Genomic DNA, 13,657 nt, shown 5'->3' with positions numbered 1-13,657 from the left:
GCTTCACCTAGGCAGGGTGAAGGAGGATGCGAGCAGAGCTCGGGTTTAAGAACCAAGCGGGGGAATCAGGAGGGAAAGAAGGGGAAACAGTTGGAAAAGAGAAGGAAATAGGGTGTTTAGCAATCAGAATAAAACAGCCTGAAAAATCGTGGAGGAAGTTTACAAGTGATGCAAAAATGATAGCATCTTTGCAACGGGTGCAGCAGAGCAGTGATTCTTTCCCAGGGAGCCCAACATGCCACACAGCAAACAGCTCATCAAATGAACCCAGAGGCCACATCCCTGCAAGCAGGAACATGCGTTTCCCCAGGGACAAGTTGCAGTGGGAGACCTTGTGGTGCTGCTGCTTTGCTGCATGCCAGAGCATCTGTGGCACCAGCACTCCCTGGGGACGATTACCTTGAGTGGAGTAAGGGAGGCTGAGGCCAGCAACTGTATTGGCCCCAGCAGCCTTACCTAGGGACCTGGGGGCCTCAGGGAGCTGCAACAGGGAGCCTGCCTGGCATCCAGAGTGTGGCTGTAGTTTTGGGCTGCGTAAGCTGCTGCCATGTGTACCACTTTGCTTTTATTTGGTATGGGTTTTCCTGACGCCAGGATCTCCAGGGTCATGAACACCCCTGCGCTGCAAAGTAGCAGCATGGGGAGCACCTGCACAAGTGACATCCATGCTTGTTTGGACCCAGCCAGAGATTCTAACTGGGAATCCCTAGTGTTAAACACACTGGCTTGCTGTGGTCTTCCTGAGTTCTTTGTAACAGACAACTTGCTCTGTTGTCTCTGTAGTCAAAAGTGAGAAGGGTTTACAAAATACCTAAATGGCAAAGAGAAAGTAAATAAGGATTTATTATTTACTTTGTAGTATAAGAACTGGAGGTAACAAAATGAAACTGGTGGTAAAAAGATGAAAACTAACAAAGTTTTTTTCACTCAGCTTGTCATTCAAGTTTGGAACTGGTTGCCACCAGATGTTGTGGAAACTGACTTAAACCAAGTTTCAAGAAAAGATTGGACAAATTCTTGGAGGAGAGGGGCATCAGGCAGCTCTTGATCATAGGAGTTATGGATATATAGCCTCTGAATTAGAACTTCCTAGACCTAAGTGCTGGAAGCTGCAAGTCGGGGGGGGCAGGCAAACAACCCTGGTCATACCCAGTTCACACCCCCTTTCAGCATCCACTCTGCCACTGTGACTCAGGTGACTGGGCAAGATGGACCTATGGTATGACCTAGTAAATGGCAATTCTCATGTTCTTATGAAAAAACAAGGCAGGCCTTGGAAAATGCCTGGTCTTGAGTTTTAAAAGGTTGTGAACTACTACAGTAGTGTAAGAAGCTACTGGGATTTTTATTGCTAAGTCAAAAAAACAACTAAAAACATGAGCACTTTCCATCCTCACTGGAGGTCATTGTGGTTCTGTCTTTATATTGGGATGGATCCAAGCCATATTTACTAAAAATCAGGTGCCAATTACACTTGCACAAAATCCTGCTGTTAAATCACCCTTTAAAACTCTGAAGCCCTGATGGGCGAATCAGCGATCCCAACCGCTTGGAGAAACTGCTGTCTCCTTTCTTAGGGCTTGTTTTCACAGAGTGATTTACTTCAAATTGAGATTTTTTTCAATGCAATTGCTTCATATCAACTGCACAATAGCCACATCCAAAGGAAGAATTGTTTTCTTAACTTTCCTTCAGTATAACATAGAAAGCTCAGTTGCAAGTCTGTGAAAAGATATCCCTTTTTTTTTAAATCTGTTGTTGCCAGCTTGTCTTGTTTTCTCCCAAGATGGCAATGTTAGGTACTAAGAATAAAAATAAATATCAGTTGTGTAGCATGCTATTCAGTATTGATCACTTATTGATCACAATGACCATGGAGCAGTAAATTTTATATAGGTAGGCAGACTGGTCAGCCAGAACAGAATGTAAAGCGGTATGGAAGGGCAGTTGCCCAATTCAGAGCACAGACATGACCACACAAATACTGTCACAGAACTTACAGTGATGTAAAAATATTCTTGCTTCCTTCTTTTTTCATGCCCCTGTGACAAGGCATTTAGCAGAATTTGCAGATTTTGTTGAAATGAGACAGGGCTGTGACATGAGCAATTCTTGCTTTGATCAGGAGTAAAAACTCAAAAAGTTTGTCAGTGAGGAGTTCATACTTGTAGATAAGACCTTGGATGTAAAGCTGTGAAAAAGTTATGCTATGTTAAAAAAAAATCCCATAAAGGATACCAGCCTAGTAAAATTTTGAAATGTTTGTTACTTGTCATGTTTACATATACCCATGCATTTTCATTTTAATATTTTGCCTATTAATCTATAAAGCAGTTTTCTATCTTTTTTTCTCCTCTTGGTTCTCTTTCTTGCTTGTGTTGTTCTCCCCCTTTTCCTCCCTTAATATAGTAGGCTTTTGTATTCTCCATTATTTTTCCCTCCCACATATTAGGTCCTTTCCCTCATATTCTGTATTTCTTCTCTTATTCCTTTTTAAGGGTATACGGTATAATTTCATGGATTAATGTGAAGTTTTATGTTCTTACTTCATTCTAATTAAAATACAGTCCTTTGAAAGATTCAAATGCACAGAATAATTTTAAAATAGATATTCAACGCATCTTTTGTTCTTGTTCATGCAATAGGCAGAAGATGCTAATGAGGCAATGAGTAAGTACCTTTTGGAAAAACTGAAAGTAAAAGAGAAATGGCTTGGAATCTGGAAAACCAATCCAGAGCTCTTCTTTATCAATTTTGAGGATGTCATTATACCTTTTGTTGGAGTACTTGTTGAGGTAATTAAATCTTTTTTTCTTTAATTACATGAATTGAACATAAGGATTTTTTAAAGTTTTATGGGCGTGTGTGGGGAAGGGGGAGAAGAAAACAAGGTTCCTAACATTTTGCATACAATTATTATTGAGAGTTTTTCCAAATGTTTCTAGGAAGTTCTTAAACTCCTGGATTTTCCAGATAAGTGCTGCTGTAAGTTGTAGTCAAGTTTAGAAAAATAACACTCATGTAGTTGACTGTAGTTTCTAGGTTATTGACTGCAGTTTCTCTTTGGTATTATATAGATTACTAGAATTTTGAAGGATGTCTGTTTTCATGTAATGGAATTGTTGATGCTCAGCCACCATTTTTTTCTGTCATAAGCATGTGTCCTAAATCCTTTTTATTTAGACTGGTGTCCAGTCTGTAACATCTCCTCTGGCTTCCCAGGTTTGGACCCTAAAACAAGCATCAAGAGAATACTTTCTTGCAAATGCAATCTCTGGGCACAGATTTAGAAGGTCAAGTACTCATGCAGCAAGATGAAAGGGAAGAGCTCTCTAACTTCTGTCTATGTTCAGTAATAAGAAATCCAAAAAGCTAGATCTTCCAGGAGGAGGAGGAAGAAAAAAACAAAACACGACTGTCACTAATTTACAGACTCACACCCTTTTTGGCTATTTGTGACAATTTCTGAAATGGGACAAAATCATCCAGTTAAGAGAAAAACTTAGAAACCAAAGTACCAGACTGCAGAAGAGCAGTGGATGACGTTACTCCTGTTCTAGAGACGTTTTGTTCAATTCCTACGGTTGCGCAGGGTCATGGGCAGCCAGGTCTGGGCTGAGGTACCAATCAGGGACTGAGGTGCCAACCAGTTTCAAAAGGAGCAAGCAGAATCTAAGGACATCAGGAAGCCAGGGGGCTAATCCAAGTGAAGGGTTTAGGAATAAGTCAGGACGCTTTGAGATAAGGCAGAGAATGGAAATGAAGAGCAAATTGAGTCAAGAAACAAAAAGCAGTCAGAGTCTAAACCAGTCTGACCAACAAAGCCTTCTGGGATCAGAGTATAAACCAGTCAGACTAACAAAGCCAACTGCACAGGGGTTTATATAGCTACCCTGGTGATAGGGAATTTAGGGTTAGGCCCTGCTGGAGGCTTGAGTGGGCAGCTGTGGGGTGGCAGGCTTGGCTCTGTTGGCTAGGCCATGGACTGACAGCCATCAACTTTGAGCCTTAGAAATTTATCCAGAGAGATACTTAATTCAGTTTCAACTCACAACTCCACATTGCCTGTCCTTCTCTAAGGGCTCCACTCACAAAAAAGTTCATTATACTATGTATATAGATATTTCTGTTCAGCTGGGTTCTATTCAAGAGGTGTTTCTAGGGGTTTTTGTTATAAGTTCCACCTCCCCCCCCCCCCATTGCATCCATTCCCACTAACTAGAAAGATTTTAGATCTCAATTGTTAGTTTTCAAATTTCAAGCAGATCAAAAAGGTCTTCTGTCACTTCAAATTTTTCAGTCATTCATAATTCTTTCCTAGTTCCCATGATTTGGTTTGCAACCCTGACTTGGAAGATGCTAAACTTCTGTGTCAGTCCATCCAGCTCATAATAAGCATCTGTTCTCTAGTCAGCTCATTTCACCAAAGAGGCTTATCACTTAGTCTTTAAAAGTTCCAAGGATAGCTGACAATAATAGTTTACCTGAAGAGAGAGGCTGTAGCGTGCATCCCTATCTCAGTGATTATTTTGGTCAAAGTAATTCATTACAGCAAGTCACAGGGATATCTCTACAGTTCTTAATTAATTTTCCAAACCAAGCCTCTGTCAACTGAGGCAAATGGCACTTGCTCCTGCTCCAACATGGAGGTAGTGTTGGATTCCAAACTGAGAAGAGTGTACCTTTTTAAGAAAAGTTCTGCAAAAAGCCACTTGACTTCACCCAGCTGTTCTAATTAAAAGCCCAGGCCAAGCCTGCATCAGTTTGCTGGGTTTTGTGACAGCTAGTATTTTCTTGACTCTAAACAAAAAGTACAGGATTAGTTAAGGAGATTTGTCAAACACAGCATGGTCTTAGGTTCTTTCAAGAATATTGTAGCAGAGAACATCTTCCTATTTGACCATAAGATAACTGTTAGCCCCTTTTGTTTCTACCTCACACTTGGACCTCAACTTTAGTTGGTAGTCAACAATTACTTAAGTCCTCCTTAGAGTTGCAGTTTTATTATTGTTTTTCAGGTATTATGAAGACTGAAATTTGTATTTCTAAGAGAGAGAGAGAGATTAGACCTGGACATTTTTCAACCTAAGGACCAAAGGTTTATTCAGGTTACAAGTGAATGGAAATAAGTGTCATGTGGAAGTGCTTAGTGCTATTTCTGTTGTTAAGCAACGTCAAATGTATGCAATTGTTATAGCATGTAAATGCAGTCACTCAAATACCTGTATATTCAGAAACTATAAGAACTTCTACACTGCTGATTCTCAATTGGGATTCCATTCCTCTGTGTGAGGAAACAGAAAAACTTTACTCCCCCAGTCTGGTGCCCTGTACCTGCCCCAGATACTCATCAGAATCTGTGGCTGCTCCACTGGGGATTGCTGTTGCTGCTGCCCACCTCCCAACAATCCTTGTGCTGGCTGCCCCTACACTCCCAGCAGCATTCTCTGTGATAGGCAGAGATACAGGCAGTTGTAGGTTTGGAATCACACTTTGCAGCCTGGCTTATTCCCTCTACTTTCCCCACTCTCCTGGGACTGGCAGGAGTGGTTGTGGGGGCTGCCACTGGTATGTCAGACTCTGAAGGTACAGGCAGAGGTAGGGAGGAAGCAGACAATGGAAATGGCACAGGAGAGTTAAGTCCTTCCCCTGCTGCTCTCACCTGGCACCAGGTAGATCAGTGATTCTCAACCTTTTGAGCTTCAACACACTGCTCCATATTTTTTCTAAATTTAAATTGTAGCTTAGATTCTTCACTCGGATGCCATGAAAAGTTGATCACCACTGTGCTTGACTGTTGCTTAGTTTAGTTTTAGATAGTGGCTACTACAACTGCCTGAATATTAAAAATAAGAAAAAAATTAAAAAGTCAACCTGTTATTTTATAGCATATCATTTACATTAATTCTATACTGTTCCTTTAAAATGGAATTAAAAGATAATTTCACAATTGTTTCACAGAACAATTCTAGAAATTGAAGTCTTGTGTAGTTAATAACTGTGTAAGGACTGCAAGATCAGCCTGTACAAAAAAATAAATACATATTTGTTTACATGATAGGTTACTTGGAAACCACCTCAGAGCTCCTCTAACTTCAAAGCGTCTATATCCGTTGCTGAGCCATTTTCCTCTAATATTGCAAATATTCCAAGAGAGCTGGTTGATAATGTTTTAGAGGAATTGGACCACTGTGTACCTCTGTTGGAAGTCTACCCTGTTGAGGGACAGGATACTGCAGTATTTGATATTGCCCAGGCTTTGGATGTTGTGAGGTAACTAGCTTTTTCTCATTTATTTTACTACTAGAAGATGTTGAAATGTTAACTACTAAGGTACTATATCTAGAGTAGCAATATTGGAAAGATAACTGCTTCATTAATAGTGTAAGAATACTCAAAAACAAAACTTAGGCTAGAAACAGACATTGCCAAATGAAGCAGGTCAGCTGTGCCATGATGCGTCCCAGCACAGCTGATCTGATTCATTAGGTGAAACACATTGTCTGTTGTCCTGCCTGTTGATGCTGCAGGACAATGGGCAACATATTCTGGGGCTTGAGCAGCATGGTCCTGAGTGCCTGCCCAGCCTTCCCTGCTTATGGAAATGAATCCATAATCCAAACCCAAATACTGTGTGTGTAAGTAGAAAAAACCCAGTTTTCCCCACTTACCCAGACACCTCTCTGGAGATTCTGGGGCCCCATCTCATTAAAAAGAGAGCCAAGCAGGTGCTCCAAAGGCTTAAAAAGGGCCCAATTCTGCTCTGAACTTCCCAAGGTGCACAGAATCAGTCCCTTCAAGCCCCCAGAGCTGGCCACTGGAGATTGCATGCTGCCCATGTTCTGTTGCCATAAGCAAATAGACATCCAGTGCAGTAAAGCAGCACAAATTATTACCTTTTGTTGTGGCCACGAATTTTGACATTTGTGGTGCAACAAATGGTAGGGACATTTATTTTCTTTCACTTTGTGCTGCCATAAAAAAAAAATATCTACTTTAACCTCTAGTTCAAAAATTGTTAACAATGAAAATATATTTTGATGAATTACAGCTGACACCCCTTAAAAATACTTGCAGACCAGTGGATTTTCTCAAATCAGTGACTTCACTTTTGGATCCCAGGTTCTGTGACTGCCTGATTCTGGAACTATGCCTCAACAGCTTGACTTTTTAGCCACTGGAAGTATAGGCACAAGTATCTAGTACTTTATTTTGACTCAGCTGATCAAACTTTTTTTTAACAAAATGTTTGTTGTTGTTGGGTTTTTTTAATATTTAAAAACCATATTAATTACTTGAAACAGAACTGTTCTCAGGAAAGGTTTTCCTATTCAGTTGTTTTGGGTGTTTTTGGTAAAGGAAGTTTAGGAATTGTTTCAACATTTTGGTATAGAAAAAATATAATTTTCCAGTTTGAAACAGCTTTGTTTGAAGTCTTTAGATATTGAGCACCACAGACCAGGTGCTCCAAGCATATTGTAGTAGAAGCTATATAAGAATGTAGATACGTTCAGTAAACATGATTCTCTGCAAAAAACGGTAACAGGGTAGACCATTTAAAAGTGTTGGCGGGTTTTTATTGGGTTTGGGTTGGGTTTTTTTGCAATTCAGCATAAATACTAGGTATTTGAATCTCTCTTTCATTATGTTTAATGAGTGTTATTTTCTTTGTCAAAAGCAAACAAGCAAGCCAATTCAGGCTGTTTTAAAACAAATTCTAGCAATACTTAAAAATCCTTTTCTTAGCATTTTTCTGGATGTTTCTGTTAGCCTGACTGTCCAAAATAACAGATATTACAAGCTAAATTTCTGTGTTCCTAAAGATAGTCTTGTCAGATGCTTGATCCTCACAGTACAGGAAAGCTTACTCCTTCTCCCCCCAGCCTTTTCTGTCTGGTAAGCTAGTCTCCCTTGCTTCAAAGACACCATAGCTGCTTTGCGATCCATAACTTTGGTTATTCTTCCTTATCATGCAAATATAGGGGTTCATAAATTGTGCATGTATACACCTACCCCAGGACACAAACTCTTCTTTTTTTTTCTGCTGCACAATATACCTGTCATGGATTCACCCCAAAACTGAGTTGCCTTTGGGGTTTGCCATATGGCAGGCACAGATATTCTCCCAAATTAGATTTATGCCTAGGGTGTTTGATTTCTATTGATAGCTAGTGTAAAGCTGGGTCCAGTTTTATCATGTTTATAGCTGTATGTATTATAGTATTTGATATAAATGTACTTTTGTAATTTCGTGATGTAACTGGAAGATAATCAAGTGAGGTATTTAGCAAACACCCAAGGCTGCCTGTAATAAAGAATTGAGTTCCAGTATAGAAAAGGCATCCGAGAAAAATGGCCCATCAGAGCCAGAAGAATGCCAGGTGTCTCAGGGAGACCAGAAACTCCTGGAGGTTTCTGGAGACTCATGAGCAATTAAAATCATGCTGATGAGAAAAATATCTGGTTTGAAGGTTTTGGGGGTTTTTGTTTATTTTTTAGAGTCTAGATAGGATAGAATCAAGGTCTTTTGGATCCCAGGCTTCGGAGGTTCAGTGGTCCCCACAGCCAGGGCTAGCAGAGTTATCAGGAAGGCTGAATTCTGGAGATATGGCAGGTCTCACAGGAGGGTGAGGGTATAGCCAGGCAAGTAAATTAAAAAGACAAAAAAGGTTTCTGTCTCCAAACCTATGGTCAGTTTTCCTTGTACAGTTTTTTTCTCCTATATAATAAGATTTTTTTTGTTTTTGTCTCCTTGATTGCCTGTGGAAAGGGTGATTTCTGAGCATTTTAGCACTGTTTGGTGTGAAAACATGATTCACAAGATAAACCCAGAGATTACAGAGAAGAGTCCATAGTGTTAAAACATTTTGAATTTTGACTTGTTGAGATTTTTACGAGTTCTTTTCAACAGAAAATTTCTCTATTATTTTTCCGTAGTAAAAACAAGCAAGCCAATCCAGTGAAAACTTAGGCTGGCATTTTCCAAGGGTTGTCTCAAGTTGAAAAAGGTTGAGAAATGCTACCCTGGTGTTTAGGTTCATTTTGAAAAAGCTGCAAGTTCCTAAAGGAAGCCTTTTCTTTTGTATGGTAGCAGCTTTCTCAGTTGTAGACTTTCCTGCCCCCCCACCCATACTTTCTTGGTGTCTCATGGAGCCATGTTGTCTGGTCTACAGGGCTTCCCACAGGTTGGGAAAATTGATGGTAGGGGAGCTGTGGCAAGTAATACTGCTACCTTCCCCAGCTGTCAAATTTCCAAGCCCTACGGAGTTGAGCCACCCTCCCTCCCACATAGGATCAGGGCCAGGTCACATCCCCTTCTCCATCTTTCCCCTTCCCCCAACCTGAATTGGAACCAGGTCATGTTCCCTCTCCCAGGAAGGTGCTGGACTACACCCCCTCCCCCACAGGGCCAAAGCTGGGCCACTCGCCAACACCCCACCACCGGTTAGATTGGGCCCTCACATACCAGATCCAGGCTGCAGATGGACCAAGCACACGGTCCATCTGTCCTGAGGGGTAAAAGGTTGGGTTCCACTGGGCTAGAGGATTATTGAGAATGTAAGTCTACAGAAAAAAAGTTTAGTAAAATGCCCTCTCCCCAATGATACAAGCTATAAATTAAGAAATAAGAAAATCTAAGCCATTTGAGTATACATTGCCATTGTATCAGAGCAGCCTGAGAACACCGAGCACTGATCTTGTTCCTCGTACCTCCTTTTCAAGTGGAATTGTGCAACATAGCTTGGTTTCATTATTCCCACTCTTTTACAGCTACTTCACTAGGTTTTTCCTCAGTATGTCAGCAGAGTCTGCTGGTCTATACTGCTGATATCAATAAGACTTTTATTCCCAGAGCTATATTTTTCAAGTGCATCCTGCCAAAATGAAACAAACAAAGCAGTAGTAAAAAAAAAAATAAAAGGATTATATAAAGCCGTATTGGAACCTTATTTGAGGGAGCCTCTCTGTTTGTTTCATTTTTACAGGATGCAGCTGAATAATTTAGCCCTACTGATCTGTTGGGACTAGTATAGACCTGTTTTCTCTCTAGCCTTTCTCGGTCAAAATGACCTAGCCCAGCCCTGGGAATCATTGCACTAGGGAGTTAGAGAGAGGCAATACACATTTTAAACAGCATGGAAAAAACAGTTTCTCTTACTAGCGTAGCAAAGCAGCCTACTCTTTACTTCTAGCCTGTTTGTGCCAATAGATTCTTTTTTTTTCTTCCAATTTCCCTTCACAAGTGCCAGATTGGCTTAGCCTGCCACTTTAATAAGCTTAACAGCAACTTTTATCTAAACAATTGATTCTGAATGTCTAGCTGCTCACGTCAGCAACGTTCCAGCTCCACTGGACATTCTGAATGGCTTTAATGTTGTACTAAAATGTCCACTTTAAAGGGAGGAGAGTATCCCATTTTAAAGTAGCAACTGTAAAACCACTTCAGTAAGGTTAGTCACAGAGCAAGTAAAAATCTTTAAGCATGAACATTTGTGTGCATTTCTGTTTTCTGTCTATCTTAGTCACTCTTTACAAATGGCTTGGTTTTCTTTGCTTAAAAAAACCCAACAAAAACAAAAAAACTCCTCTCTCTTCAAAGAAAGGTTTGAAGAAACAGCAGAGTGTTGAATAAATGGCAGAGTTCTTGTAGTCCTGAGGATAATTCTGTACAGTGAGGCTAGATGACAGCTGATGACCTTTTCAGATTCTGTTAGATCAAGAAGATGCCTTGTGACAACAGGATAAAACTACTCCAACCCATTTTAAAAGGATCCACCCGAAGCAGCAGAAGTGGCCACTTTCATCCTGTTGCTTACACTCTGGTGGTATCCTCCCTGTCCACTTTCTACACCGTTGATGTTACTATTTTACTGTGGGAGGTTGCCTCCAGAGAAACAGTGTGGTCTTCTGCTCTGCCTGGTCTCTCAGGATTCCTGCCCCTCCACCTTGTCTCTCAGGTCTCCATCTAGTCAACATTTGCTGGGCCTCTGGGCGGCCTGCCAATAGCCTCGGCCCCTCTGTGAGGCATCTTCAGTGGCCTTCTTTCCTTCCTTTCAGACACTCCCATGCCCCATGGCTTCAAAGCAAACAAAGTCAAAGCCAAAGCTAATCAATTTCAGCTGGGGTGCCCTTCTCTAAGCCCACCCCACCTAAGCTTCTCAGCTCTGCTGGCTTTTCCCAGCCTGGGTCCTCCTGGGTCTACTCCCAGTTCCCTCTCCAGTCTCTGGTACTGCTTCAGTGCTTCCTTCACAGAGAGTTCCTTCAATTAACATGGTTGGGGTCAGTCTCCATTTAGCCACAGTGCTTTACAGAGCTCCCAGCAATGAGCTCCTTTCTCCATCTCTGCCCAGGTTAGACTGTCCTCCCTGTTTCAGGTGCAGGGATAATACAGATCTTGGCTCCTCTTCCTTTTGAGCTGAGGACACCTCAGTGGGCTATTATCCAATTAGCTGCAAAGGTGTTCTGCAGCTTTCTACCTCAAGCGCCTAGCCTTATTTTCATTAATAGGACTTGTCCCCTATTAACACCCCCAGTCATGAAAAAGCTTCTATTTTAACTTTAACATTGTCTCAAACTCCTGGATCTACGTAGGTTCATAGGTATAGGGTTGGAAGGGACCTGAGCAGATCATCAAGTCCGACCCCTTGCCCTGGGCAGGAATGAATACTGGGCTCATATGACCCCGGTAAGTTTAAGCTCATATGACCCCAGCTAGGTAATTATCAAGCCTCCTTTTAAAGTCTAAGGTAGGAGCCAGCACCACTTCCCTTGGAAGCTGGTTCCAGATCCTGGCCTCCGTGACTGAAGTAGTGCCTCCTGGTGTCTAGCCTGAACCTACTCTCAATCAACTTGTGGCCATTATTCCTTGTTACCCTGTTCCCCTGAGCACCTCCCAGCATCTCACCCAGTCCTCTCTGGTCCCCCCTGGTAAGTTTATAGACAGCCGCTAGATCCCCTTTCAGCCTTTTCTTGTGAAGGCTGAACAGGTTCAGGTCCCATAGCCTCTCCTTGGAGGGTCTGCCCTGCTGCCCTCTGATCATGCGAGTGGCCCTCCTCTGGACCCTCTTGATGCTGTCCACATCCCTCCTGAAGTGCAGTGCCCAGAACTGGATGCAGTACTCCAACTGTGGCCTGACCAGTGTCATATAGAGGGGGAGGATCACCTCCCTGGGCCTACTCATGATGCATCTGTGGATATATGACAAGGTGCAGTTAGCCTTACTGACTGTGTCCTTACATTGGCAGCCCATGTTCATTTTAGAATCGATATCGATAATGACTCCAAGATCTCTTTCTGCCACTCTGCTTTTGAGAAGGGAGTTCCCCAGCCTACAGGTATGCTGCTGGTTCTTTCTGCCCAAATGCAGTACCCTACACTTGTCAGTATTGAACCCCATCCTATTCACATTTGCCTACCCCTGTAACCTGTCCAGGTTCTGTTGTATCCTGTCCCTCCCTTCTAGCATGTCCTCGCCCCAAATCTTGGTGTTATCAGCAAATTTGAACAGGGTGCTTTTTACCCCCTTATCCAAGTCGCTAATAAAGAAATTGAACAGTACGGGCCCAAGGACTGAGCCCTGGGACACTCCACTGCCCACGCCCCTCCAGGTCAAATATGACCAATCCACCGCTACTCTCTGGGTGCGACCCCCTAGCCAATTTGCGACCCATCTGACTGTGTAGGCATCAATGCCAGAGTTGCCTAGCTTTTTAATGAGAATGGGGTGGGAGACAATGTCAGAGGCCTTCCTGAAGTCGAGAAAGACTACATCCACTGTGACACCTGCATCCAATGATTTTGTGACCTGATTGTAGAAGGCAATCAGGTTGGTCTGACAGGACCTGCCCCTAATGAACTCATGGTGGTTGCCCTTGAGCATCATCCCCCTGCTGGTTCCTCACAGTTGCGGTCCTGGGGAAGCTCTCTCTCAAAGAGCTTCCCCAGGACCGAAGTAAGACTAACGGGCTTGGGTCCTCCCTTTTTTGAAAATGGGGACCACATTGGCCTTCCAGTCTTCTGGCACCTGGCCAGAGCACCACAAGTGCTTGTAAAGCTGTGCCAGGGGCCCTGCAATGAGCCCTGCCAATTCCCTCAGCATCCTGGGGTGGAGAGCGTCTGGACCTGCTGATTTGAACACGTCCACCCCTCCAGAAGTTCCCTAACTTGGTCCTCCCTGAACCTAGGCCTGGCGGAGTCTCTCCTGAGTCCATCCTGAATCCTGGTTGGGGAGATGTCCCGGTCCCTGCTCAGAAAAATGGAGGCAAAGAATATGTTAAAAAGGTCTGCTTTTTCATCTGGTGCAGCCACCAGATTGCCAAGTGTATCCCGCAGGGGCCCCACGTTGCCTGGTGCCTTCTTTTTACTCCCTATGTAGTTAAAAAAGGACTTTTTGTTGTCCTTGATGCTTGTTGCTAGCCCTACTTCTGTCTCCGCCTTAGCCTTCCTAACAGCTTCCCTAAAGACTCGAGTGATGGAGGTACAATCCTCTTTGGTGATAGCCCCTCCCTTTCACTGGATGTACACCTCCTTTTTGGCTTTCAGGCGTTCCTGAACGCCTTTGGCAAGCCAAGGGGCTTTTGAGCACTCTTAGCCCCTTTAACTCACATTGGGATTGTCACCCCTTGGGCTTGGAGGATTGTCTCCTTAAGGAATGAC

At 42.7% G+C, this 13,657-nt stretch overlaps 1 protein-coding gene across 1 annotated transcript in view; it reads left to right on the top strand.

Annotated features, from left to right (window-relative positions):
- Positions 1-13,657, top strand: part of SHCBP1L (SHC binding and spindle associated 1 like) — a 54,571-nt gene that overhangs the window by 419 nt on the left and 40,495 nt on the right. Inside the window, exons 2-3 of the mRNA XM_014595977.3 lie at positions 2,646-2,795; positions 6,062-6,273. Of these exons, the coding sequence (XP_014451463.1) occupies positions 2,646-2,795; positions 6,062-6,273 (362 nt within the window). The remainder of the gene's footprint in view (positions 1-2,645; positions 2,796-6,061; positions 6,274-13,657) is intronic.

This window comes from Alligator mississippiensis, chromosome 5 (genome assembly GCF_030867095.1).
Source record: "Alligator mississippiensis isolate rAllMis1 chromosome 5, rAllMis1, whole genome shotgun sequence".
Taxonomy (NCBI): domain Eukaryota; kingdom Metazoa; phylum Chordata; order Crocodylia; family Alligatoridae; genus Alligator; species Alligator mississippiensis.
The sequence above is the reverse complement of the archived record's forward strand: the minus strand, read 5'-3'. Positions and strand labels throughout refer to the sequence as shown.